Genomic DNA, 27,369 nt, shown 5'->3' with positions numbered 1-27,369 from the left:
GTGGGAGCTTCATCACTTGAGACTTTCAAGAAAAGATTGGACTGCCATTTGTCAGAAATGGTGTAGGGCCATGATGATGAACCTATGGCACATGTGCCAAAGGTGGCATGCAGAGCCATATCTGTGGGCACGCGACCGTTGTCCTAGCTCAGCTCCAGCACACATGTGCGTGCTGGCCAGCTGATTTTCAGGCCTTCTGGGCCCGCTGGAAATTGGGAAACAGACCGTTTCTGGCCTCCAGGGGGGTGGGGGAGGCCGTTTTTGCCCTCCCCAGGCTCCAAGAAAGCCTCTGGAGCCTGGGGAGGGTGAAAAACGGGCCTACCGGGCCCACCAGTAACCTTTTTGGCATCACATACCAAAAGTGGGGGGAGTGCGGGGGGTCACGCACACATGCACGGGGCGCTGGGGAGCATTGAATTATGGGTGTGGGCACGCACATGCGTGATCCCCCACAATCCCCCTGCTTTTGGCATGTGATGGCAAAAAGGTTAGCCATCACTAGTGTAGGGTCTCCTGCTTGAGTGGGGGGTTGGACTAGATGACCTATAAGGTCCCTTCCAACTCTATTACTCTGTTAAAACTATCACTGGGAGAACACTGTAAATCCAGATGGATTTTTTTTTCTGTTCTAGTTGGGGTTGGTTTCACATCTCAGGAATCTGTTAAATATTCCACGGATCTTGACTTAATACATGTTGATGGGACAGTGCTGAAAATATTCCCTTTGTTGCCAATTTCAATTTATATTCTGTACATTCTTCATGTCTGTGCCTGGTGTTGAAGCAATTCTTCACTTAATTCGTATTACTTCCATCAAACCCATTATGTTGTTTCTGTGCTGCTACTCTTGATCTGTTCTCCTCCTTCCTCCTTAACATATCCTATTTTCGGGGCTTATTACAGGATGTATTGAATAACCTGGGCTCCTGTGACCTGGATGAAGATGACCTGATGCTTGATTTGGAATTCCTAGAAGATCCGCAGCATCGACAGTCTGGTAAGCCCCAAGAAACTATTGTCTAGTACTGACAATAAAATATAATAGCTTCAACACTTTTGTTGAATGAGTTTTTTACTCGTGAATTCTTTTTCAGGAAGCGAGTAGTAAATATAATTCTTAACAGGACAAAAAAAAAGAATAGAGGATACATCTAATTTAAATTTTTTTCAAGTGCATCTAGTTCAGAATGGTTCAGATTGCTTTAGGCTGTTGGCAAAGACGGCGTCATTTTCCTCAGATGCTTATTTCTTCCTTAACAACATTCATAATGCTGTTTTTACTGAAAAAAACCATGCATTTTTCTCTTTGTAAGATTAATACTCACATCTTTCTTTGCTCCTTTTTTATACAGTTGAATCTTAACTGTCCAGAAACTGGGAGGTTAATGATTCTTCAGGTAGCTTAATACTTATTGCCTAAACAAAGGAGTACCCTGGTAATTTCTCCAGAGTTTTGTTTTTTTCCTTAAATTTTTCCTCCTACCCTTTCTTTCACTTTCACCATTAATGCTTTTATATCATTTTTTAAAACTCATTTTATATTATCAATTTAGTTTACAGCCTTGCGTAAGTAGGATTTCTTTTAAGAGTGTCAAAACTTTAAGTGTTTTTTTTTTTTTTTTTGGTTTTCGTGTCATTCTTCTTAAGTACCTGGGCAGTTTTCTGAAATACTTTTCAGAACTGCTTTGCCATTGCTTCCTTCCTAGGCAGTGGTGGGGTTCAAATAATTTAACAACCGGTTCTCTGCCCTAATGACCGGTGGGTGTGGCCATGGTGGGCATGGCCATGGGTGTGACAGGCAGCACTCGGCTTCCTGCACCCCCGTGGAGCAAAAACGGGGCACGGGGGTGGGTGGGATGTGCTGCATCCCCGGGCCCCATTTTGGGCCTAGTAGGCCTCCCTGCAGCCTCCTGGGGGCAAAAATGGGGTGCGTGGGGACTCTTGGAAGGGGTGGGGCGAGGCCAGCCAGCAATTTAACTACCGGTTTTCCCAAATCGGCCTGAACCGGCTGAATCCCACCACTGTTCCTAGGTCTGAGAGAGAGTGACTGGCTCAGCTAGCTTTTGTGCTTAAGAAAGGACTAGAACATGGCTACTCTTAGTCCAGTGCCTTTAACTGTTACACCAAACTAGGTTTCATCACTCCTTCGGTACTTCATAAATAATAAAGAAACTGTTCTCAGGAGCTAAAAAAATACAAAGTTCTGGTTAACGTCGACTGATGTCTATCAAACTGCTGTAGCTTTTCTCTCTACAACAGGGATGTCAAACTTGATTTCATTGAAGGCCGCATCAGGGTTGTGTTTGACCTTGGGGGGCTGCGGGCCAGTCCTCTGCTGTTTCTAGAGTAGCCCTGTGGGCCAGATCTAAGCACACTATGGGCCACATCTGTCCCCTGGGCCTTGAGTTGCTCTACAATTTGAAGATGAGCCAATTTGGTCTCATGGTTAAGGCACCACACTAGAAAGCAGGGGAGCATGAGTTCTAGCCCTGCCTTAGCCTAGAAGCCAACAAGGTGACTTTGGGCAAGTCACCCACTCATAGGGTTGTTTGTTGTGGAGAAAAAATAAGAGAAGGAACATGTGTTAGATATGTTTGCGGCCTTGACTTATTTGTAAAAACAATAAAGGCAGGAAACAAACAAGGAAGGACCCAAGGGATATGTTTTCTTTTTCTTCTATAGGGCTGCTGTGGGGAATTAACCACAAAGTACTTGGAATGCGAAAAAAAGCTTCCTGATAGATGTGATAAATATTTATTTGGAGTCTCTTAGTGTTTCCAGAAATGTGTCAATACTGGATGCTTAAAAAGTTAACTTGATAAATCAAACACGATCTGCCTAAGGGGTGCCCGCTTATTACAGTACATAAATTAGGAGCTTAAATGTTTTGAAAACACCACATGATGACAGCTTTGTACGGTAGGTTACTGTTTTTATACAGTAAAAAGTCAAGCACTTACACAAAGAAGGAGTATTAAATTAACCTTTCTTGTTCTGAGATTTTTCTTCTACTCTGCTATTCAAATCTCTCTCTCTAACATTTCAATGTTAAATTCGTAACTCAAAACATTCCATGTATAAATAAAGAGCTTATATTTCAGTTATCAGAGGAAAGGATTATCAGAACAATTGGCTGGCATAACAGTAGATTTCAGTTTTATACGATAGGAATTTATTAAGTATATTCTCAAGAAAAAAGTGTTACTCTCTCCCAAAACAGAGTAAGATAGAATACAAATGGCTGTAGTTTGCATATAATATTACTAGTTCTAGGTACCAGTTGGATTGTATCTCCCTATTTAGATTAGAAAGAGGATCCAACCCACGTATAATGTGACTCACCTTGGTGTGGCAGTCGCACACAATCTTTTATGGTACAACCAGCCTTCTAACTGTTGCTGTTGTTGCTTTTAACCATGTAGTCATGTCCAACTCTTGATCACTTTATAGGCAAGTATTTTTCATGCTAAAAGGGACGTGGTGGCTCAGTGGCTAAGACACCGAGCTTGTCGATTGAAAAGTTGGCAGTTCAGCAATTTGAATCCCTAGTGGAGACCTCTTCAGACAGCGCTGGCTTTTTGGCTTTGAAACGGAGATGAGCACCATCCCCTAGAGTCAGAAACAACTAGCACATATGTGCGAGGGGAACCTTTATCTTTACCTTACTCTCCATGCTATCCTGTTAAGCACCATATAGTAATCTATCTACCATGTTTTTAATCCAGCCATCACAAATGAGGCTACCACTTCCTTCCCTACTTCCTGCCATTTCACGTTTCTCTTTTAAAAATGACATTTCTCACACAGAAGCTCAAATAGATTCACATACTTCTTGGGCTGTTGCAGAAAACGAAAACAAAAGCATCCACAAGAACAGAGAGATTGGACTCCTATCATCTACTTTCATGGGACCTCTCTAGGAGCTTATCTCTATCAATGACATCAGGAGGGAAAAACAGTCAGTCCTGTTTGTGTGATAAGAGATGACCTAGTTGATTTCAATGATATAATCTGTTTGGAGTTAAATCCAATCCCTGGGTTAATTAACTCAGTTTTGGAGCGCATGTGATGTTTTGAGATATAAAATTAGGATTTCAAAATCAAATCAAATTAAAGAATCTGAAAGAATACAGTAAATTTTTTTAATATAAATGGCAATAGTTTGTAAAGATTATTAAGTGAAAATAGAAATACGTATTATTTCAACAGCAAGGAAGATAAAGCAGTAATGATTAAATTGATTGTTCTATTCAAAGAGGAGAATATATTTATGTTTTTTATTTGGATATCACTTCTAGATTTTGTGTTTGTGATGAAAAAAAAAGGAACTTTGACTTTGGTTTTACTGATTAGACAGACGTTGTTATAGAAATGGCTAGTTATGTACTAATGTGTAAAAGTAAAAAGTTGAGGTTGTAATGTTGTTATCTTTTACCGTGCTAAAAAGAATTGGAAGTTAACGCCTTTTTCTCTCTTCTCTTGTACCTCATATGTTCTTTCCCCCCTTTTTTTCTTCCATTTCTTACTTTTATTTCTCTTTGTATTTTATATATTGATAAAACAATAAAAGTTATATTTATCAGGATTTCAAAATCAACTATGAATACAACAATGTAAATGTATATAATAACTATATTTTTTTATATAAAACTATACATAATGCTAAAAATGACTAAATAGGAATGGATAAAATAGTATATAAAATCAATAAATTACTGAAATCTACTGGTATTTCAAACTGAACATTAATGATATGTCTATAATACTACTGTAATACCTTTTCCTTGAAGAAAGGGATGATGGAGAATCTAAAAAGTGTTGAGCACTTCCCTAATAATCCTGATTTACACGTAAATCGTGTAAATTTATTTTATTCTATGTATTCTATGTAAAATAAATATATAAAATTAGCACCTGGCCAATTGTCAATTCCAGGGGACGCAGTGGCTCAGTAGCTAAGATGCTGAGCTTGTTGATCAGAAAGGTTGGCAGTTCAGTGGTTCGAATCCCTAGTGCCGTATAACGGGGTGAGCTCCCATTACTTGTCCCAGTTTCTGCCAACCTAGCAGTTCGAAAGCAGATAAAAAATGCAAGTAGAAAAAATAGGGACCTCCTTTAGTGGGAAGGTAACAGTGTTCCGTGCCCCTTTGGCGTTTAGTCATTTATTTATTTATTTATTTATTTTATTTTATTTTATTTGATTTATATGCCGCCCTTCTCCGGAGACTCAGGGTGGCTTACAATGCGTTAAGCAATAGCCTTCATCCTTTTGTATATTTATACAAAGTCAGCTTATTGCCCCCACAAACTGGGTCCTCATTTAACCTACCTTAGAAAGGATGGAAGGCTGAGTCAACCTTGAGCCTGGTGAGATTCGAACCTGCAGAAATTGCAGGCAGCTGTGTTAATTACAGGGTGCATTAAACCACTGTACTACCAAGGCTCCTCCACATGACCACGGAGACGTCTTTGGACAATGCTGGCTCTTCGGCTTTGAAACAGAGATGAGCACCGCTCCCTAGAGTCGGGAACGACTAGCACATATGTGCGAGGGGAAACTTTACCTTTACCTTTAATTGTCAATTGTCATTTTTGGTTAAAGTTTACACATCAGGTAACAAAATTTTGTTACTTTTAAAAATAATTGTTTCCCTTGTCTAACGGATAGTATAACTAGAAGTTGTCAGAATGCCCTAGAAATTTAATTAAGAGACTGGTAGTGACTGATGATGGATGTCCCAGTAAAACAGACAGTGGGTCATGTTTTCTATCACACCCTTGTCACAGAGATAATATTGTACATTAAGAGAAATTGTATTTCCTTTCCAAATCAGCTAGATAATATAAAAAAAGACCAAAGTTAAAGGTGTCCTGAAGTAGGGTTTGGAATTTGATGTAAATATGAAGCTATTTGAGAGCTGAAATATGATTGTTTATAAAATGTATTCCATGGGAAGACAATACTTTCTATTTGACCTTCGGTCTCTGATACTCTCTGCCTTAAAGCTAATTTAGCTTGATTTGGTCCTAATTACAAAATTGTATCGCTAGAAAAGTCCTAATAACTCAATTTTCTTTGGAATTCTTCCCTCTCCCCCCGAGGACAATTTGATATTATCTGCCAATAGTAATTGGACCAGTCCAACAGAGTTGTGGAGTAGTACATAAAAAATATTTATGCAAAGGCTGGATTCGAATTTATCAATAACTGCTTTCTTCCAAACTACCGCATTTAAGACCCAACAGGTAGCCTGGAAGATGCTTCTTAAAAATGTCTCCAGGTAGCCATGGTTATATGGTCCTAAAAGGGCCCCATATAGCATTTAGATTTAGCCTGAGAATGACTTTTAATTACAGCAGATATAAACTGTTCTCCCTGGGGAAAATAAAAATAATAAGCTGTGATGTCTGATTCTGCTTTCTGGGCATTTTGGGAACATTTTGGGCTTCAGAAGCTTGAAAAACTAACTCTAAATGTTTAACCAATTGTTGTCTGCCGATTCTCCAAAGCAACTGAGGATAGGACAAGAAACAATGGGTAGAAGCTTGTTACAGAGAAAGCCAAGCTGGAACTAAGGAGAAATTTACTGACAGTAAGAACAATTAATCAATGGAACAGCTTGCCTCTTGGAGTTGTGGATGCTCCATCATTTCAAGGTTTCAAGAAAATATTGGACATCCATTTGTTCAGATGATATAAGGTCTCCTGCTTAAACAGGGAATTGGACTGCATGACTTCCCAAATCCCTTCCAGCCCTATAATTCTATTTAACAGATTTATTGTGTGTTTGGACAAGGTAGGGATTGTGGTCTTGGCAAAGTTTTCTCATTGTCTTCTCATTGCAGTGATTTTAAGATCTTTTAAGACCAATAGATCAAGGACAAAGTACAATGCTATATGTACAGTTTAATTCAAGGTATTACTATACAACTTAGGTTGATCTGTAGAAGATTGCAACTCCAATCTGGGTTGGTCACCGGAACCAGAGGTTTCATCTTCCAAGCTTTCGGATTTTAGCTGGACCCATCTTCAGGGAACATCTCTCTAATGACTGACCGAGATTGGGTCCTGCAACATTATTCTGGGACACGTACAGTGTTTCCCTGAAAATAAGGCCGGGTCTTATGTTAATTTTTGCTCCAAAAGACGCATTAGGGTTCATTTTCTGGTTAGGTCTTATTTTTGGGGAAATGCATCCATCTGGCTGACAATCTTAACTGGGGCTTATTTTGGGGGGTAGGGCTTATATTACGAGCATCCTGAAAAATCATGCTAGGACTTATTTTCCAGTTGGGTCCTATTTTTGGGAAAACAGGGTATATTTACCTTCATTTGTGAGGATTGCAACTGATTGAAGTCAGCATGTCTATGTGCTACATTTGTTTCACCTGTATTCATTTGTCTGCAGAACTTTTATACTCCATAAGCTTTTTAATCGCTCTGTGCCATTTAGAAAATAATAAAAATATTAAATGGATCTCCTTTTTTTGTCATTTTAAAGTTTAATGTTGTGGCATTGTGGCTATTTCAATAACACTGTATAATGAGTTGTTGGTGTAAAATGCCGATGAAATAATTAAGGTCTCTAGGTTAGCGTTTTAACAGGTGTTCACTGAACAGGTTTTGTTCTTTCCTACTAATCAGGAGGTTCTGAAATGATAGGTAACATTTTAAAGCTTCTGAATCCTGACCTAACAAACTGTACTGATTAGTAGGAGACTCCTAAGAGGTTAATCAAGAGTATTTTCTGTTTGAAAATACCATAAAGAGTTTCCCAAATAAGTTTTTCTTTTTAATATGACACATTGCAATTGATTAAATATTAATCCTTTCATTATGGGTAGGTTACATGAGTAGGTGTTGTGTTGAGGGTGGAGGTATTTCACCAAATATTCTCTAGCCAAGGCAGAATTCTCCAAATAATGTTAGTTAATTATCTTTATAGTTCATACTGGAGGGCGAAAGGAAGTTAAGGAGAGGCTTGTAAATGAAACGAGGTGGGCAGCATATAAATCTAATAAGAAATAAATAATAATTTTATAAAAATGTGCCAGCTCCTTTAGCAGTGTTCGAATAATATTAAAAGTGGATGAAAATTCTTCACCTTATTCATAGAATATTCTCAAGGGATGCTGGTTAAAAGAAAAAGTAAGGAACTTTTCAGAACACTGTCATCTTTGCAATGGAAGATGATTATGCAAATTTCAGAAATGAAAATTCATTATTGGCAGCACCAATTTATGTCTATGAAAAGTAGGTAATTCTGAAGCCTATTGCAATGAGACAGATCATGTTTATTTAAAAATAGAATGACACTGAATTTAAGATTGCCCTCCCAGACAGAGAAATAGAGAGACAGACACACATATACACAAACCCCGAAGGAAGAATAGAAAGAAGAAACAGACACCCCTGCCTCTTTAATTATATTCTCATTAATTTAGCAATAGTCACACATTTTAAAGGAAAAAGTATTTGGGAAAAAAATCATTTTCCTCTTGGGAAAATACAGTAGACTTATTTTTCACACCAATACACTACTAACATCCCCTGTTTGAATGCTTCAACCTATGCTTCAACCCTATTTTGGAAAGACTGCATGGATATACAATGAAGCGAGGGGTGGGATTCAAATAATTTTAACAATTGATTCTCTGCCTAATGACTGGCTAGGTGGGTGTGGTCATGGTGGGCATGGCCAGGGGATGTGACAGGCAGCACTCAGACTCCTGCATCTCCATGGGAGCAAAAACAGGCTGGGGGGGGGGGGGCGTGCTGCCCCTCCTCAGTCCATTTTGGGCCTAGTAGGCCTCCCTACACTTACCTGGGAGCAAAAGTGGGGCTAGAAGGGGGAGGATGGGATGGGGCGGAGCCAGCCAGCAATTTAACTACCAATTCACCCAAACTGGCCCAAATTGGCTGAATCCCACCACTGAGTGAAGCTCCATAGTTATCATATTTATACCATAAATATACTACTGGTAGTCCTTGACTTACAACTGTTTGTTTAATGACTGCTTGAAGTTACAACGGCACTGAAAAAAGTGACATGACCATTTTTCACACTTATGACCATTGCAGCATCCTCATGGTCATGTGATTTACATTCAGATGCTTGACAACTGGTTCATATCTATGACGGTGGCAGTGTCCCGGGGGCATGTGACCATCTTTTGTGACCTTCTGATGAGCAAAGGCAATGGGGAATCCAGATTCACTTAATAACCGTATTAGTAATTTAACAACTGCAGTGATTCGCTTAACAAATGTGGCAAGAAAAGTCGTAAAATGGGACAAAACTCACTTAACACATTTCCCACTTAGCAACATAAATTCTGAACTCAATTGCGGTCATAAGTCGAGGACTGTATAGCTGAAAATGGACTTTGACTCCCTAATTATGAACTGACTTACTTGACAAAAGGCTCACAGATATTTATTTATTTATTTATTTATTTATTTATTTATTTATTTATTTATTTATTTATTTATTTGATTTATATGCCGCCTTTCTCCGGAGACTCAGGGAGGCTTACAATGCATTAAGCAATAGCCTTCATACTTTGTATATACCTGCTTAGTAGGGCTTTTGCCCCACCCTAAGCAGTATTCTTTTTTATAGAAAGTCAGTTTATTGCCCCCACAATCTGGGTCCTTATTTTACCTACCTCGAAAGGATGGAAGGCTGAGTCAACCTTGAGCCTGGTGAGATTTGAACTTGCAGTAATTGCAGGCAGCTGGCAACTAAGTGATACTTTAACAGCACTTAGTCCACTGCGCCACCAGGCTCATGATGGGATTAGATTAGTTTCTTCACTATAAACAGGGACAAGTCCTATACACACAGAAAATCAGTCTCCATCAGTCTGTATTGCAGATTTAAATTCTAGGCATTCTTCTTTTCTTGCTTTTTCAAGTCAGTTTGGTGTTTTCCTGGCTTTTTGTTTTTGTGGCCTTGAGACGGGGTTAAATGCTCCCGGTTCGGACCAGATCGGGCGATCCAGTAGCGATTGTGGCAGGTGGTTCAGAGAACCGGTAGCGATGGCGGCTTGAGGCTCCACCTACCCGCCGGGTGTCATTACTTCCTGGTTTTAACCAGGAAGTAATGCATTTTTTACCCTCTGTGCATGCACAGAAGGTTTTGTGCATGTGGAGAGGATCTGTGTGCACATGTGATGCGTGTACTTCCAAACAGGTAAGGAAGGTAAGTAGATTTCACCCCTGCCTTGAGACCTCTTTGATCTGTGTTGACATAATAATCCTTTCTAACCTGGGAATTGTCATCCCTTGTCTTACCAGCTTTATTTCTTACATTGAGGGAGGAGGGTTGCATGGATTCTTTTACACTTTCAGCATGCTGCTAGGTTGATATTCACAGTTCAGAAACCTGAGCTCTTGAAGATGACATTTACATCAAGATGATAAATGGCAAAACAAAAACAAAACAAACAAAAAAACAACAACAACCCACAACAACCTGTGGACACAGTTACCTGTAGATTTCATCCCAGGCCATAAATAATACAGCACATGGTGGCACTGAGCTAATCTTTCTTGCAAAAGAGAAACAAGGTTGGATCTGGTTAATCCTTGGCTGAAGACTCCCAGGAGATTCTATGGCTAGAACATAGACTGAGATATTGAAGAAACATCTCCCTGAAAAGCAGTAGAAAGCTGATTTTGAATTGTTACCAAGAAAATTACGTTGGATGTGGCAATGAAGTCATCAGAACATGAATATTACTCAAGGGGAGGCTTCATATTTTTATGACATAAGAATTGAAGGGAAGAAAATGACTCAGATGAGGAGGCTCGCCCGATCCCTGCTCCCTTAGCAGCAAGGTATGAAATAGAATTACCTGATGGATAATCTTAAGGTTGCTTAAAATGAGGCAGGAAATTTGATTAGGACTCCCGCTGCTTTTGTCACAAATAGTTGTACCTTTCTTGAGATTAATTCCTTTTGAGATCAGTAGACGCTTTAAAGCAAAATTGTCCAGAATTTGGATGTTAATCAATTTAACAATTGGCAGCTGCAATAGCTAGAAAATTTATTTTTGAAAGGAAAAGTTTTATTGGGCATCCTAGGAGAATTCTCATAAATCAAAATAGCCCCTAAGCCACTGTCTGCTGGTACATAGCCAAATGAAAGTGTTGGCGTAATGACCCAAGGATGTCAATTAGGAATTAATTAAGGAGTAGCTAAATTATTTTGGAGCTTGATGAACAAGGCTGGGTGCAAAACACTGCAGTGATTTAGGAGCTGTGCTGTACGTATAAATTAAACCTGGCAATATTTGTTAATGTTTCAAGTGGGAAAGGAAACAATTGAAGTGTCGCAGAACCCCAGCGGCTTGGCATATGAAACCTGCATGTGAAATGTGTCCGGAAAGAAAATATACTAGGACTTAATAATTGAAAAACAACAACTGAATCCTGTCACTGAATGCAGAGTAGGAAAAGAGTTTGTTAAGAATGGGAGATTATACAAGGGGTATTATGCAAACAATTTCAAAAACAGCATCACATTCCGGCATAATCCAGAGATAAAACTCAGGATGTGGCTGCCAAACATACACATAGAAACTAATTTAAGCAAGCCATTTGTTTTCCCCTTTGTCTCAGATACAAATTGAACATTTTATATTTTGTGTTGGCGTCTTCTTTTTTCTCTATTGTCTTAACATTAGAATGTAGTGATATTGGATGTTTGTATTAGCAGTGCTAATACTGTTATTATTATTTTTTCATCTTACAGTCTAGATGGATGTAGTTACTGGCTTTAAATTTTATTGAGTTACATTATTTTTTGGCTCATTTTGTTGGAAATAAAAGAATGTATTCATTAGTGACCAACATTAAAAATGGTAAGGAAAGCAAATGAACACTCACCTAGTTTTGGATTTTTCCTACCGATCTGTGCTGGGAATCAGCCGGTTCAGGCCAGTTCAGATGAACCGGTAGTTAAATTGCTGGCTGGCTCCACCCCTTCCCACCCCGCCCCTTCCAGGAGTCCCCACGCACTCCATTTTGGCTCCCAGGTAAGTGCAGGGAGGCCTCTTAGGCCCAAAACGGGCCACATGGGGGCGACGTGCCCCCCACAATCCATTTTCGCTCCTAGGGGGGTGCAGGAGGCCGAGTGCTGCCTGTCACACACAATGGCCACACCACCATGGCCACGCCCACTCAGCCGGTCATTAGGGCAGAAAACCGGTTGTTAAATTATTTGAATCCCACCACTGCTACCCATCTTACCTATTATGTGGCTACAAAGGACCATGAGAAAAAGATGAGTAGCACATGAGGGCAGCTCACTAATACACGAATTAGGAGAAAGTGAATTACCAAGAAGACAGTCCAGAAAATAATGTAGAGGTGGAACTAGAAGGACAGTAGGATGACCTGATAGAAAGCACTTTCATTTAAATAGGCTGCTAAGCCTCTGTCTTGGGGAAATAAATAAAAAAATCAGATAACTATAAGGAGACACCTCATCTGATTGGATCTGGTGTGTATTTGGATGAAAGGCCACAATAAAACCAATGGGTTGTATCCAGTGGTGGAATTCAAATAATTTAACAACCGGTTCTCTGCCCTAATGACCGTCTGGGTGGGCATGGCCATGATGTGCATGGCCAGGGGGTGTGACAGGCAGCATTCGGCCTCCTGCACCCCCTTGGAAGCAAAAACGGGCCATGGGGGGCATACCGCACCCCACATTCCATTTGGGGCCTAGGAGGCCTCCCTGCAGCCTCCTGGGAGCAAAAATGGGCTGTGGGGGGGGGGGCGCAGCCACACCCCCTGCAGCCCGTTTTGGGCCTAGTAGGCCTCCCTGCATTTCCCTTTGAGCCAAAATAAGGGACTTCTGGAAGGGGCGGGGCAGGGCCAGCCAGCAATTTAACAACTGGTTCAGCCGAAGTGGTGCGAACAGTTGAATCCACTGGTTGTATCATAGATTAGGATATTTCTGAAAGAAAGGAAATAATGGGGCATTTTTCATATTGTTGCCCAGAAAATTATGTATCCGTGTGTTGTCTAGAACTTGAACTTGACTTGAAGGTCAAGCCCATATATACCAGCTCAGTTCTCTGCCATTATCTCAATTGTGGCCCGGTTAGTCAAGTTGCACAGTTTAATGACAGAACAAAGGCATTAACATTGAGTTAGGACTTTTGTCAATGATGAAAACAGTGTTGTACTTTTGGAAAGCAAATTCTCCCCCTTTCAAACATGTGGGCAACAGCTGGATACATGTTCAAAAGGAAGAGGGAGCATATGGTGTAAGCCTCCTTTTATAAGCTGTGGTGGCACAGTAATTAGGATGCAGTACTGCTTATAAGCGCTATGTGCTTAGAGCTCAAAGAATTGTTAGAGACCCCACACACTCACTTTACGGTCTGTTTCTGTTGCTCCCCTCTGGGAGGAGGTTTTGAAGTATTTCTAGCAGGACTACCAGATTCTGTAACAGCTTTGTTACCTATGCCATTCGCCTGGTAAACTCACAAGATTTGTTTTTCTCACCATGTACATGTATACACCCGAACTAGACTGTGTTGCTTTTCTGTGTCGTATAATATATGTGGGTATATGCATAATTTTGTATTTGTTTGTTTGTTTGTTTGTTTGTTTATTTAGTCAGGTTTATATAGTGTATATTGGATTCATTGCCTACAGCTCCCTTTGAGAGCTGTCTGCAATGAAATTTCATTTTAATGTATGCCGATTAGTGTACATTCAAAGTGACAATAAAGTTATTCTAAGTCTAAGTACTGCAGGCTATTACTGCTGGTTGCAGTTCGGCAGTTCAGTTCTCACTGGCTCAAGGTTGAGTCAGCCTTTCATCCTTCCGAGGTGGGTAAAATGAGGACCCAGATTGTTGGGGACAAGAGGCTGACTCTGTAAACCACTTAGAGAGGTCTGTAAAGCACTGTGAAACAGTATATAAGTCTAAGTGCTATTGCTATTTTGCTATTCCCAATTCCCAGCCCATAGCGATGCCATTTCCTCTTCTATATGGCTGCCAATAGAACAGTGATTGTCAGGGCTATTCTTTAGAGCAGGGATCCCCAACTCCCAGCTTGTTAGGATCTGGCCTGCACAGCTGGAGGTGAGTGATGGGCAGGTGAGCAAAACTGAAAACATTGCGCTCCCTGGTCCATGGAAAAATTGTCTTCCACAAAATCAATCCTGGGGAGCAGATCCTCTAGAGCAGTGTTTGCCAGATCTGTGAGATGAACTGGGTAACTATCCAACAGATCTGGCAAACTTTGTTCTTTTGCATTTAAATATGAAGATTTGTTCCAAACAATAACAATAATTGATGATGTTTAAAGATAAAAAGTTCATTTGTTTTTTTATTAAAAAAAAAACACTTGGGAGAAGTTTTGACTTTTTTGCGTCATTTAGAAAAAGTATATTAGGAGTCATAATATTATTTTAATTTCTGCAAATGAATAGCTTAGTTGACTGAGTTCATCCCCTAATGGTATGAATCATTAATTTCCCAGTCATCTTTAAAAGTGATATCCGCTTGGATTCACAGTCCAATCATAAGTAAAGTGCCAAATTCATGCATCGATCAACTGGGTTTTTCTTTTTCTGTATGTGAATATTACTTGTAATGTGTTCATTAACATTGCAGGAAATGCTGATAGATTGTTAGAAACAATACTGTAGAATAAAATTATTTAACAATTAGATTACATAATCGATCAATTTATTTACTAAATAGTTTAAAATATTTATTTATTTATTTATTTATTTATTGGTTCGATTTATATGCCGCCCTTCTCCGGAGACTCAGGGCGGCTTACAATGCGTTAAGCAATAGCCTTCATACTTTTGTATATACCTGCTTAGTAGGGCTTTCAGCTCCCCCTAAGCGGTGTTCTTTTTTATACAAAATCAGTTTATTGCCCCCACAATCCGGGTCCTCATTTTACCTACCTCGAAAGGATGGAAGGCTGAGTCAATCTTGAGCCTGGTGAGATTTGAACTTGCAGGCAGCTGGTGCTACTTAACAGCACTTTAGTCTGCTGCGCCAATATTATCTCCATATAATATTTCGTCCCTCCACTTTTAAGGCTACCCTGTCATAAACATTAATATTCTTATTATCAACTGTCAATTACATTTTTTTTTAGAAAAGGATATGTATGATGCACTAATTAAATCGAACCAATACAATTCCTGTTTTTAGAAGGGCCAGTATTCCTAAATTTCTGAAAGAGAGCCTGAAGGGCAGAAACTCACTGAGATGAACAATATAATCATTATACAAGCTGCGGGGTAGAGAAGAGAAACCGTTTAATGAACACCCTTTCCCCCTTCTGATTATTACAAATTAACATACAACCACATTTGCTTAAAACAATTGCCAAATGTTTTCAGTTGTTTGGACAATAAAGTATTAAGAATGTTCCAGGTGCTAATTAATGTGTTTACAAAGAGTGAAGCCAGACTTTCTCTGATAAGTAGCGATGCCTTTGGGCTGGTGCTGTACTAAATTCTCTGTTATTCTCAGTTACGTGCATAACCAGAGAGAAATGAATCTAATATACTAGAAGTATGTTAACTTTCTATGCTAGCATTAATTTGCTTCTTACCGAATTATAACAAATAATTTCATTATGCCCTTTCCTCATACTTTTCTCCTTTGATGTTCCGTTTTTGAGAAAGCCTCATTAAGACAGCCTGATGTCATTGAATGGAGTCTGGATTCCCAGGAGGGAGGGAGTACATTTCAGAGGAGCAAGAGGCAACTCAGTTCAAGTAGTTTGTGTGAGAGAAAAAGGATGAAGACAGCTCCTCCCTAATTGTTCCCAGATAATCTGCTTCATCTGCGTGGCAGTTTGCTTTAGTTTGGCAAGATTCGGTCTATAGTGTGGAACAATGAAGAAAGCTGCTTGGAAGAATCACACTGTGCCTTTTGTGGTATTAAAAGAGTTAAACTGAACATGAATTATAAGTTTTATTTATCACTAAGGTAGAAGTGTCAAACTTGATTTCATTGAGGGCTACATCAGGGTTCTGTTTGACCTCAAGGCGCCAGGGTCGACGTGGCCAGGTTGGGCATGGCCAACTCGACATCATTTGTGTCAGGGGTGCCTATGGTGGCCCGAGCGCTCTGCCAGCGAAAACGGGCTCTTGAGCTCCATTTTCGGCTGCAAGGGCTTCCTGCAACCCTCTGCCAGCGAAAACGGATCTCGGGAGGGCCGCAAGCGGGCTGCCCCACAGGCCAGATCTAAGCACCCTGCAGGCCTTCAGCCCGTGGGCCTTGAGTATGTCACCCCTGCACTAAGCATTGTACAACATAACAGTATATGACAGTAGTTCTCAACCTTAGCAACTTTTAGACTAGTGGACTTCATGGCTGGTTGGAGAATTCTGGGAGTTGAAGTCCACTTGGCTATAAATTACTAAGCTTGAGAAACACTGGTATATGACATTATTACTGTGCAAAGCTTTGGATTCAGTTTCCACAAGGAGCCTTGGAATGTATGAGAATATAGGTGTTGTACCTTACTTGGATTTCAAGAAAAGATAACCCTGGTTTAAGTTTTTTCAGACAGATAACACAGTCACACACCCTCATCCTCTGAGATACGTTTTGGAGATTGATTCCAAACATGAACAAATATAGTCTAAAAGTGGTCTGAAGGAAATGGATTTTAGAGACCAGAAAATCTTCAGATATAAATGATGGGTTTTGGGGTAGTGGCTTTATGTTAAAACTTACTAAAGGGAGTTTTAGTTAGTAGAGTTCAATGTCCAGGACTCTGTACAGCTATTAAGTCTCACAGGAGACAGATTTAGTTAAATAGATCAGTGATCTGATTTGACTGGAGCAGCTTCATGCATTCATCTGTGTAAATTTAACAGAGAAAATTATTCTCTCTCAGAATCCTAGACTTCATTCATATCACTATGTCCTATTCGCAACTGAAGTCCCAAGGGCACTGAGTTTTAAAAGAGTCAAGTGAATGGATGGATGGATGATTAGCTCTATTTCCTTGATTATGGATCTCATTAACTCTAGATCAACAATCAGGAAGTATACCCCAATCAAGATACCACCAACTCAAACAAACAAGGTAATTGTAAACAATACCCTAATCAAAGAATCCCCAAGGCTGCTCCAACCAATACTGACAGGGTAAATCACTAGTATATAAAATGAGAACATTCCTTACTCCTTCGAACACTGATGATGTTCCATACTTTCGGAACGAAACATCTACCAGAAGTTTCAGAAGTAAGCCCCATCAATTACTTCCCAATAAGGTCATAATCATTATCCTTCCATCCACTATTTTCACACCTACAAACATCGGCTAAAGTAGGAGTTCCTTGAAAAGAATAGGTATTTATTCTGTAAGTCTGATACAAAATGTGAATATCTTTATGCAGGGGTGGGCTTCAAAAATTTTAGCAAGGGGGTCTGTGCCTGGTTGTTGGGTGGGCGTTAGCCATGGTGGGCATGGCCTAGTCGGCCTCCTGCACCATGGGGGGGGGCATTTTTGCCATCCCTGGGCTCTGGAGGCTTTTCGTTGAGCCTCCAGGAGGGCAAAAACAGCCTCCCCAAGCTCTAGAGGCCCTTTGGAGGCCGGAAACGGGCCTGTTTCTGGCCTTCCTGAATTTCCAGTAGGCCGGTTTTTCACCCTCCCCAAGCCTCCGTGTACACTCTGCACTTACCTGCATCCAAAACAGGCCGCGTGTGGATTCCTGGGAGGGGAGGGGTGGGCGGGGCCATCCAGGAGTAGGATTTGGGGGTTCTCCGAACTGCACAGAATCTTAGCTAGAGGTTCTTCTGAACCCCTGAGACTCCCCAGCAGCCCACCTCTGTCTTTATGAACTGATGGATAATTTGCAATTGATCAGCAAGAATTTCTATTTCCCTTTGGCTTCTCCATCAATTCTGCTTTGATGCATTGATAAAACAGGGGCCTGCTTATCTCATTTTGATTCTCATTCTTTGAGAAGCTGGTCACTTTCCATCCCATTCAAGTTTGTCTGGGTTCCCACACCTTTCTTCCATCTTTCTAATAAATTATATTCTGTCCTCAATATTAATCTCCCTCCCCCTCCCCAATCTATTCTACTTTAATTGTTCTCTGTTGTTTTAAGTTACAGCCCTGTAACATTTCTTTTATTCATACTTCTATTATCTTTTTTTAATGGAGACATGGATTTTTCTGCATGAAACAAAGTATGTGTACTGTAACATTGATATTTTAAAGAGTAATGAGCCATTGCTTAGGCTGCTAGATGCTAATGTCTTGGTTATGTCCACCCACTTTCCGTTATTTATTGGGTAAGAATACGTTCTTGTTTTTCCAGATGTCACAGCATTATTCTAAATTAGAATTTCATCAGAAATAGATAATCCATGGTTAACAATAGTGAATACACTCTGACCTCCCTTACATGGGAATAAACCACAGTGAAGTCCATCTGACTTACTTAAGTGTTGTGTATTTCAAACTATATGTGTTCCTGTTTTATGAAGTACTTGTGCATCTTAGCATAATAAAACTGCAGGTGGAATTCAATGACAACAATATGTAGTCTTCTGGCATTAGAAAAGAATTCCATAAATTCATGGAGGAGAGCTTTGTCAATAGCTGTTAGAACTGAAGATTCATTCCCCAGAATACCAGCTGCGGGAAACACTGGAGGCAGGAGATAAGACCCTATCTCTTGTTTATGCACATCCCCTGGGGATCTGTTTGCGAAAAACAAAATGCTGGAACTACAATGGATCCTGATCTGATCTAGAAGGGTTATTCTTCTGTGATTTTTAAAAGCAAAAAAATAGATCATTTTCTCTCCTTCTGTGAAAACAGCTATTCGGATAAAGGTCACTGTATTATATTTCCCCCCCAAGCTCGGAATCAAAATTCATTTCTAAATCAATCTTATTGATTCTACTTCTGCATCCATTAGTCACAATGTAGTTTATAATTAAACACTAGAAAACAGCAAATAAATTTAAACAGTAAAAAAGTTAATAATGCAGACTATGAAATTTTGGGTAATAGACCTGTGGTAGATAGTATGGAAAGCGCTGAAGAATAATTGCAACGTTGGAATGCCTGTTGGAAGAGAAAGGTGTTAGCCTGGCATTGAAATACATGCAGTGTGGGTCCCATGTATAGGGTGGTGAGATGGTGGTAGTTTGAGAAGGTTCTCATCAGATATCAAGCTGCTTGTAGAAGAAAGCAGGTATAACCACAGTAGGTTTGTATTTCTGCCCTTTTGTGTCCCGCCCTTCATGTCTTATACCCATGTGTCTGTCCCATGCATATTGTAACTGGCATTGACCCACAATGAGAAAAAGCTTAGACTTACTGGCTTAAATTAGGAGTCCCCAACCTCCGGTCTGTGGTCCAATGTATTGTGATCCGCCAGCAGCCTGCAGAGCTGGCAGTGGTGTCGGACAGTGAGGAGGCTGGGGAGGAACATGGGCCAGTCCTGGAGTCTGGGGAAGGCCCGGACAAGGGCTCTGCATCGGAGGCAGAGATGGGGCCAGGGCCATCTGGAAGTGATGCGCGGACTCCAGAGCCTCCAGAGTTGGACTGCAGAGAAGCAGAGGAACAGGAGGAGCCTGTTCCTAGTGCATGCATGCACAGAGCTGCCAGAAGGCATGAACAGTTAAAACAAAAGGGACAATTCGGGAATAAGGTGTGGAGATGATTGGCCCCTCCCATAAGGCTTAAAAGAGGAGCAAAGGCACATGGGCACTTGGCAGGAAGGCAACGTTGTTAATTCTGTTCCCAGTCGGCATCTCTGTTTGATTCTGGAATCCGTGTGGCTTTGGCAGAATGTCAAGGGAGATAAAGGTTGGTGATTATCCCAAAGGACTTCTTCCAAAGGATTTTTTGCAACTAATTGGGGCTCAGCTGTGAATGAACGTAATTCACAGCTGTTGCAATAAAAGAGGTTTTTGGGACTACTCGTGTGTTTTAATGACTCAGAAAGCCCAGGTCACAACACAATGTTGGGCCGCAGCCCATTCAGAACCAGTCCATGCATAACCATCTCTCCTCCCCCGCTGCCAGTCACCTAAAGCCAAAAAAGTTGGGGGACTCTGGCTTTAAATGGTCTCTTTCTTCTCATTATTTTTCTATGATATGTCCGTCTCCCACATGCTTTTATCTGTGATGGAGAGAGAGTGGTGCATTGGCCTAGAGGTGGAACTTTCGCCTCACAATCAGGAGACTGTGAGTTCGATCCTAGGTAGCGGCAGATATTTTTCTCTCTCTGGGCCCAATGAGAATACATCTGCTGAACAAAGTTCCACATTGGCAACAGGAAGGACATCTGGCCATTAAACACTCTGCTAGCTCCATTCAGTTGCCTAGGCTCTATCCCACAAGGGATTATGGCATAGTTAAATGATGATGATGAATCTCTGTGACGGAGAGGGAGGCCCCTGGATAGTTAACATTGCATTTCTGCGTTTCAATGTCTTTTTCCTCCCCAAACATAGAGACATGCATTACCAAACCCCAAATCTGATCCCTGGTGATCAGGATTATTTTACTAGTCCATACTGGACTAAATTTGCTATTCTTTCTCTACAACTAGGGTGTCAAGGTGTACAATACAAGAGCTAAACAGCACAGAGCAGGAAGGATGACCATTTTTGATGGAGCAGAGAGAGGCTAAATCATACATTCATAATCTTCAGCAAATATATTTTGGATTGAGCTTTCCACGCTCCTAATTTTCAGTTTTCAATATTATATCAAAAGCAATTTAGAAAAAAAAACTGTAGAGAAACTTTATGCTTCCAGACAAAGCGGTATTATATAAGATTTGCGGTTAAGTTATAAGAAAGTTCATTTTATAGTAGCATAATGGAATATTTGGAAATTTTAGAAGAAATATTGACCATAAAATTCAAGCACACATACATGGTCCTATATATTGTCTCTGGGTAGGCTGCGACTTATAGTTAATTAGTTAATTGCTATTCATTCTGTGTTTCTGGTACTCATTTTCCTCAAATATATGCGTGACCAGGGGTATGTATATAAATGGAATCAAGAAAGCAGTTGCATTAGCTAACTTACATTAATAGCACAGTATATTTTAAATGAACAATATTAGCAGAATGTGTGTGTGTGTGTGTGTGTGTTTGTGTATGTGTGTGTGTGTACACACACATTGAGGAAGAGATTGGTGTTTTTTCAGAACCAAGCAATATGCTGCCAGTAATGAAAACAGAATCTGTATTAACACAAATGCTTTGATATGTCTTTGATTTATGAATATTGCTAATGCAAGGACTCACAAGTGTTTCCACTCAACGAGTATGTAAATTATCCCAACATTTGCAGGCAATTGTATGCCATTTTGCCTTTGGATTATGTTTACCTTCCTTGAAATAGTTTACAGTGAGGCTGTCACAGCTCTGGTGCATCATACTTTGTAGATCATATCTTCACGATTCTTCTTTTTGGAACTTTTTTTCACTTAGATAAGACCGCAACTGGTATTGGAACCTGACGTTTTAGAAAGAGCTGGCCATAGCAAAAGTTTAATACTTTAAATAGGATAGTATATTTCTAGAAAATCAACATGATATCACCAGTATACCAGTCAGTGATGAGATTCAAATAATTTAACAACCGGTTCCCTGTCCTAATGACCGGCTAGTGGGTGTAGCCAGGGTGTGTGACAGGCAAAACTCAGCCTCTTGCACCCCGCTGGGAGCAAAAACAGGCCGGGGGGAGAGACGATGTGCCACCCCTCCCTGTTTTGGGCCTAGGAGGCCTCCCTGAACTTACCTGGGAGCCAAAATGGGGCATGTGGGGATTCCTGGAAGGGGCGGGGCAGGGAGGGGTGGAGCCAGCCAGCAATTAACTACCGGTTCTCCCGAACCAGCCCAAACCGGCTGAATCCTACTCTGATACCAGCGGATAATCAATGTGATATCACCAGTATACCACATTGATTATCCACTGCCATATACAGCTAAAAATAAAGGTGTGGTGTGTGTTTTTTTTTTTTTTAGTGTTCCACTTAAGTCCTTTTTTAAAAGTCCTTCCTCTGAGCAGGATCCTATTTAAATGGAGTGGAAACCAATGAGGGGCCTGCTGAGTTCTTAGTATGAGTTTTCAGTTTACTGTCAGTTAAACTCAACTCGAATGAATGAAAAAATGAACTAGGTAATGCAATTTTGTTGAGTATATCAGCACACATTTTTCAGCGTCTGCCGCTCCTACTCAGAATGCTGAGAAGAACAGAATTCCATCCAGATAATCTGGTATCATAATTGAACAGCTTCTGGAACTGTTTGGCTTTTCTTCTGGCTCACCACTTCTAAGCCTTAGTTGCACAGCTGTTGATGTGGGCAATAAACTTTGGATTGCTGTTTCCACATGACTGTGATTCGATGTTGCAGGGGGAGCTGCAACTACCTAAATCAGATTAGTGTGGTGAAGGATCACACTAAGCTTCCTAACAGTAAGTTCAGTTCAACAATGGGAACAATACCCTTGAGAGAGAAGTTTTCCTTTGCTGAATGCCTTCAAGCAGAGACTGGACTTATTTGTTGGAATGGATTTAATGGACTTGGCAGTGTACTGTATGCATCCCCTCCCATCCCTGTGACTCTGTGATTCTCCTTTGAGTAATATATAGCAACAGTGCTATCTATCTATCTATCTATCTATCTATCTATCTATCTATCTATCTATCTATCATTACTCAAATATTTGAGCTCGAATGTTCGAGCTGGATAGGTTCTTTAGGCTTGAGAAGTTGTATGTAGTATTGCAAGGTCAGGTTTTTAAGTGACTTGGTCATAATCTAGAGCAGGGGTGTCAAACTCGATTTCATTGAGGGTTGCATTTGTTGCGAGGGTTGTGTTTGACCTCGTGGGGGGGGGGCATGGCAGGCTCCCAAGCTCCGTTTTTGGCTGTGATGGCCTCCTACAACCCTCTGCAATGAAACCCGTGGCCCTCGCATGCTCCATTTTCGACTGCGACGGCCTCCTGCAACCCTCTGCCAGTGAAAATGGAGCTGAGGATGGCCACCTGCAGTCCTCCCAAGAGCTATTTTCTCTGGCAGAGGCACCGCGGGCCAGTCTTTCTCTTTCCAGGGCAGCCACAGGGGCCAGATCAAAGCATCCCACGCCTCCAGGCCTTGAGTTTGACACCTTTGACCTAGAGAAATTTAACAGGCAGTAATGGGTTTTGTGAATAGGTGTCAGGTCCCTACCAAAACACTGCCATTCTGAAGGGGAGGCTCCATGGGCTGAATGTTTTAGGTGCTTTTGCTTTTGTTATAACTGCTTGGGAGTTAGGGAAGGAGGACAACCTATCTGCGCAGACTCCCTCTCAGCCGGTTCCAGCCTGTTACCCAAAGTTGCGGGACCTCGAGGAATTCCTCTTCTCACCATCCAGCCACAGAGTTTTCAAAACACCTTTGCGGCATTTTATTGGCTGTTGGTGGACATGGGGCATTGGGGTGGGGGTTGAAGGGGGGGAAAGTTAGCCTAATGCTTCACAAGCATTAGACAATGTCGGCTGGTGACCCCCAGGGGGAGAGCCTTCTCTGTGGCGGCACCCACCCTCTGGAACAACCTCCCCCCAGAGATACGTACAATAACAGACCTCCGGATTTTTCGTCGGGCCCTGAAAACCTATTTATTTCAACTAGCTGGGCTGGCTTGAGTTAAATTTTAAATTGATTTTAAATTGGGTTGTTTTAATTTACGGCTAAAATATCTAATTATTTTAAACTGTTTTTAAATTTTGTATGTTCTGTTTTTTACTTTGGCTGTTCACCGCCCTGAGTCCTGTTTGGAGAAGGGTGGTATAGAAATGGAAACAAATAAAATAAATAAATAAATAAAATAAATAAATAACAAGCAAATTTCTGACTTCTCTGCAATCACTATCTCTCAGTAAAAGTTCCTTTTGAAATGCAAACTGCTTCAAAAGTTATGCTTTCCTGAGAAGGTAGCCCAGGCAAGTCCTTACAGTAGGATCCTGGAATCTTTGATTGTGAAAGCCAACCAAAGGAGACCAACACAGTCTTTCTTAAACAGGCTGGCAGGGTATTTGTTTATTGATTTGTTTATTCATCTTTATGCCACCTATCACACCTATAAGGTGACTCTGGGCGGCTTATAGAAAGATGATTAAAATGTTAAAAACTATACAAATTAAAATTTTAAAACCATAAGCTAAGGGATGTACGGCGTAGGAATGAGATCTTCTTATCCTGTCAACTATCTCCAGAGGTGAATAAACACCCCTTTAGGGCTTCAGGCCAACTATCAAAACCAAGTTTTAGTACCCTTTTGGCTTTCCGAATGGTTGGGAGCACTTTTCACCTCTGGTGGCACACTGTTCCACAGGGATGGGGCCACAGCTGAAAAGGTTCTTCTCCTTGTCCCCACCTGCCAGAATTTCTTAGCAGACAGGATCCATAGATAAGGAAATCAAAGACATTTGGAAGTCAGTGATTGAATCCAAGTCTTATTTAGTGGTACCAATAAAGGAGAATATTTGTAGTTCAGGGTTGAAATGGGGGGGGGTCTGTTGTGGCCCGCCAGCAGCCAGCGGAGCTGATGGCAGACTCAGACAGTGAGGAGGTTGGGGAGGAAAATGGCCCAGTCTTGGAGTCTGGGAAAGGCTCTGATGAGTGCTCTGCGTCAGAGGCAGAGATATGGCCAGGGCTGTCTGACAGTTGTCAACTGACTTTAGAGCCAGACATCAGTGGGGCAGAAGAACAGCTGGAGCCTATTCCCAGTGTGCGCATGCGCAGAACTACTAGGAGAAGGGAACAGCTAAGGAACAAGGGTCGACTCAGGAGTAAAGCCACAGGTGGACAGTGAATGCCCCCTCCAATAGGGAATAAAGAGGAGCGAAAGGGGACTGGAGTTTGCAAGAGACAATTAGGTTGCTTAATTGGTTCATGACTCTCAGAGACTTCTTGCCAAGTTTTGAAGATATCGGTCTGGCAGCTCTCCAAGCCAGATAAGGTCTGTGACTGTAAATTCTCCCTTGAAAGACTTTGCTGGAAGTGAATGAGAGGAATTCACAGTAACTTAATAAAAAGGGGTTTGTGCTCACAGAGCTTGGTTGGTTTTTTTTTTGCAGACGTTGCATTAACAATAAAGGAGAATATTTGTAGCTCAGGGTTGAAATGAGAGTTCCTTGCTGCTCAGAGCTTGCTTGTTGTCTTGTAGACCTTTCATTACCCTAACTAGGTAACATCATCAGTGCTAGTAAGGAGTGTTGTTTGCTATCAGTTTATATTCTGGCGGCTTGCCTGTCTGTGTGGATGGGGGCTGTCTTAGAGATTCTTTGGTTGGAATGTTTACTGATGGCTCTTTGGCAGTTTCTTGATTGGGGTATTGCTTACTTGATCGTAGGTCTGAAGTTGACCTTGAAGTTAATCTATGCTGATCTGGATGCTGATTGCTGGTGAAGAGGTGCTGGAGTCTTTTTCTCTTTTGGGCTGGTTGATTGTCTCTTTTGCATAGTCTATAGACGTTGTTAAAGTCCATGTGTCTGTTGATGGCTGATTTGTCAGAGTGCCAGGCTTCTAGAAATTCCCTGGCATTTTTGGATTTAGCACTAGCACTGGTAATATTACCTACTTTGGGTAAAGAAACATCCAGAAGAAAACAACCAAGCTCAGAGAGCACCAAGGACCCCGTAATTTTGCGCAAAATTGTGTATTTGGCCCTGCAGTCAGCATTGTACAAGTGCATAGTTCTTAATTAGTTAAGATACTTGTTTTTTGCCATCATGTCCTTTTGGTTTCTGATAAGGATGGGAATTCTGTTCCCTTTAGTTGCCGCACATGACTGGAGAATATTTCCATCTAGCAAGTCGCTACTGACTTGTACTATAGAAATTGGCCTTCTTTCAGTTGTTAGCAGTTTATCTGTCTCAGGTGTAAGTAGGGAAAGGGTGTCTTTGTGCAATGTTTGCAAATGCTGCCTCCAATTAAAAATCTTCCTGCCTTGACATTCTAGTGAAATTGGTATGCAAATGGATGTGTCTGTGCTGTTAATTTGAATGTAATGTTCACGGGAGTCACATATCTGCATTAAGCTACAGAGCTTTCCCTGCTACAAACAAAACGCTCTGAGCCAGTTAGCACAGAGATGAAAAACAAGAGGATGAAGTGGGGAAAAAAAAAAGTGGCTTCTATTTTTGCAGGAAAAACAACCTCTATTTCTGGTTGCGTTTCTGTCGTTGGGAAATTTAGCGTAACATAGGAATAGAGTCGCCTCGCATTGTGAGATGGGTGCCATACCAGTTTAATAAATAAATAAAAATAGGTCAGAAGCATGTGGGGTAAAGTACAGATAAGGGGAAGAATGATAGCGATAGCATTTAGACTTATAGAGCGCTTCACAGTGCTTTACAGCCCTCTCTAAGCCAATGGTGAAATCTGGCCGGATCTATCCCGTTCACATGAGCCAGTAGGGCCAGCAGTGAGAGGCCCTGCCCACCTCCGGGACATCATCACGTCCCGTTTTTGACCCTCTGCGCATGTGCAGAAAAGTTGTGTGTGAGGGTAACAAGCACGTGCGCTCACATTTCCGACCTGGTAGTGAAGGTGAGAGTGTTTTACCCCTGCTCTAAGTGGTTTACAGAGTCAGCATATTGCCCCCAAGAATCTGGATCCTCATTTTACTGGCCTCGGAACAAACAGAGAAATTAACGGCCAGTATCAAAAAATAAAATGAAGTGGTATTGTGAAAATGGGGATCAATTGGGGAAAATGTGAATGAGTCAAGGGAGAGGAGAAGACTGATAAAGTCATGGTTGGATGAAGTTGGTGAAGTCCTGAAAAAGAGGGAGGTTAGAAGTTTAAAGAACAAAAATCAGAGTATGGACACGATGGATACAAGAGTGGTTTGGAAGGATGGAGAGGAAAGGAACAGTTTAGTACAGGGGTCTCCAATCTTGGCAACTTTAAGACTTGTGGACTTCAACTCCCACAATTCCTCAGCCAGCTTTGCTGGTTGAGCAAAGTCTAAAAGTTGCCAAGATTGGAGACCCGGGGTTTAGTAAATGGAATTGGTTTAACTGAACTGAGCTATGTTTTTTTCCTTCTCCAATACCTCAATTATTTTTCACTTTTTTTCTGTGGTTGGTATACATTTACTTATTATGAAAAGGAATAAATAGATATGCACACACACGCATATATATATGTATGTATCTGCAATGTGATGGTTGATAAAGTAAGAGAAGATCTGAACGGATATTCTATTTCATACTGTATTGTTGGCTCATCTCACTTAAGCATACAGGTAGTCCTCAACTTACAATAGTTGGCTTTAGTGACTGTTCAAATTTACAACAGCATTGAAAAAAGTGACTTATGAC

General features: G+C 40.9%; 1 protein-coding gene across 2 annotated transcripts in view; it reads left to right on the top strand.

Moving 5' to 3' along the window:
• The window catches only part of CCSER1 (coiled-coil serine rich protein 1), a 715,197-nt gene that overhangs the window by 42,684 nt on the left and 645,144 nt on the right, over nucleotides 1–27,369 (top strand). For both annotated transcript variants that reach the window (XM_070948723.1, XM_070948724.1), the window contains exon 3: nucleotides 904–997. In XM_070948723.1, the coding sequence (XP_070804824.1) occupies nucleotides 904–997 (94 nt within the window). The remainder of the gene's footprint in view (nucleotides 1–903; nucleotides 998–27,369) is intronic.

This window comes from Pituophis catenifer, unplaced genomic scaffold, assembly GCF_029215685.1.
Source record: "Pituophis catenifer annectens isolate HBS135680 unplaced genomic scaffold, rPitCat1.0.hap2 SCAF_8, whole genome shotgun sequence".
In the NCBI taxonomy this organism is placed as follows: Eukaryota; Metazoa; Chordata; class Lepidosauria; order Squamata; family Colubridae; genus Pituophis; species Pituophis catenifer.
This window is presented reverse-complemented; position numbering and strand designations above follow the sequence as displayed.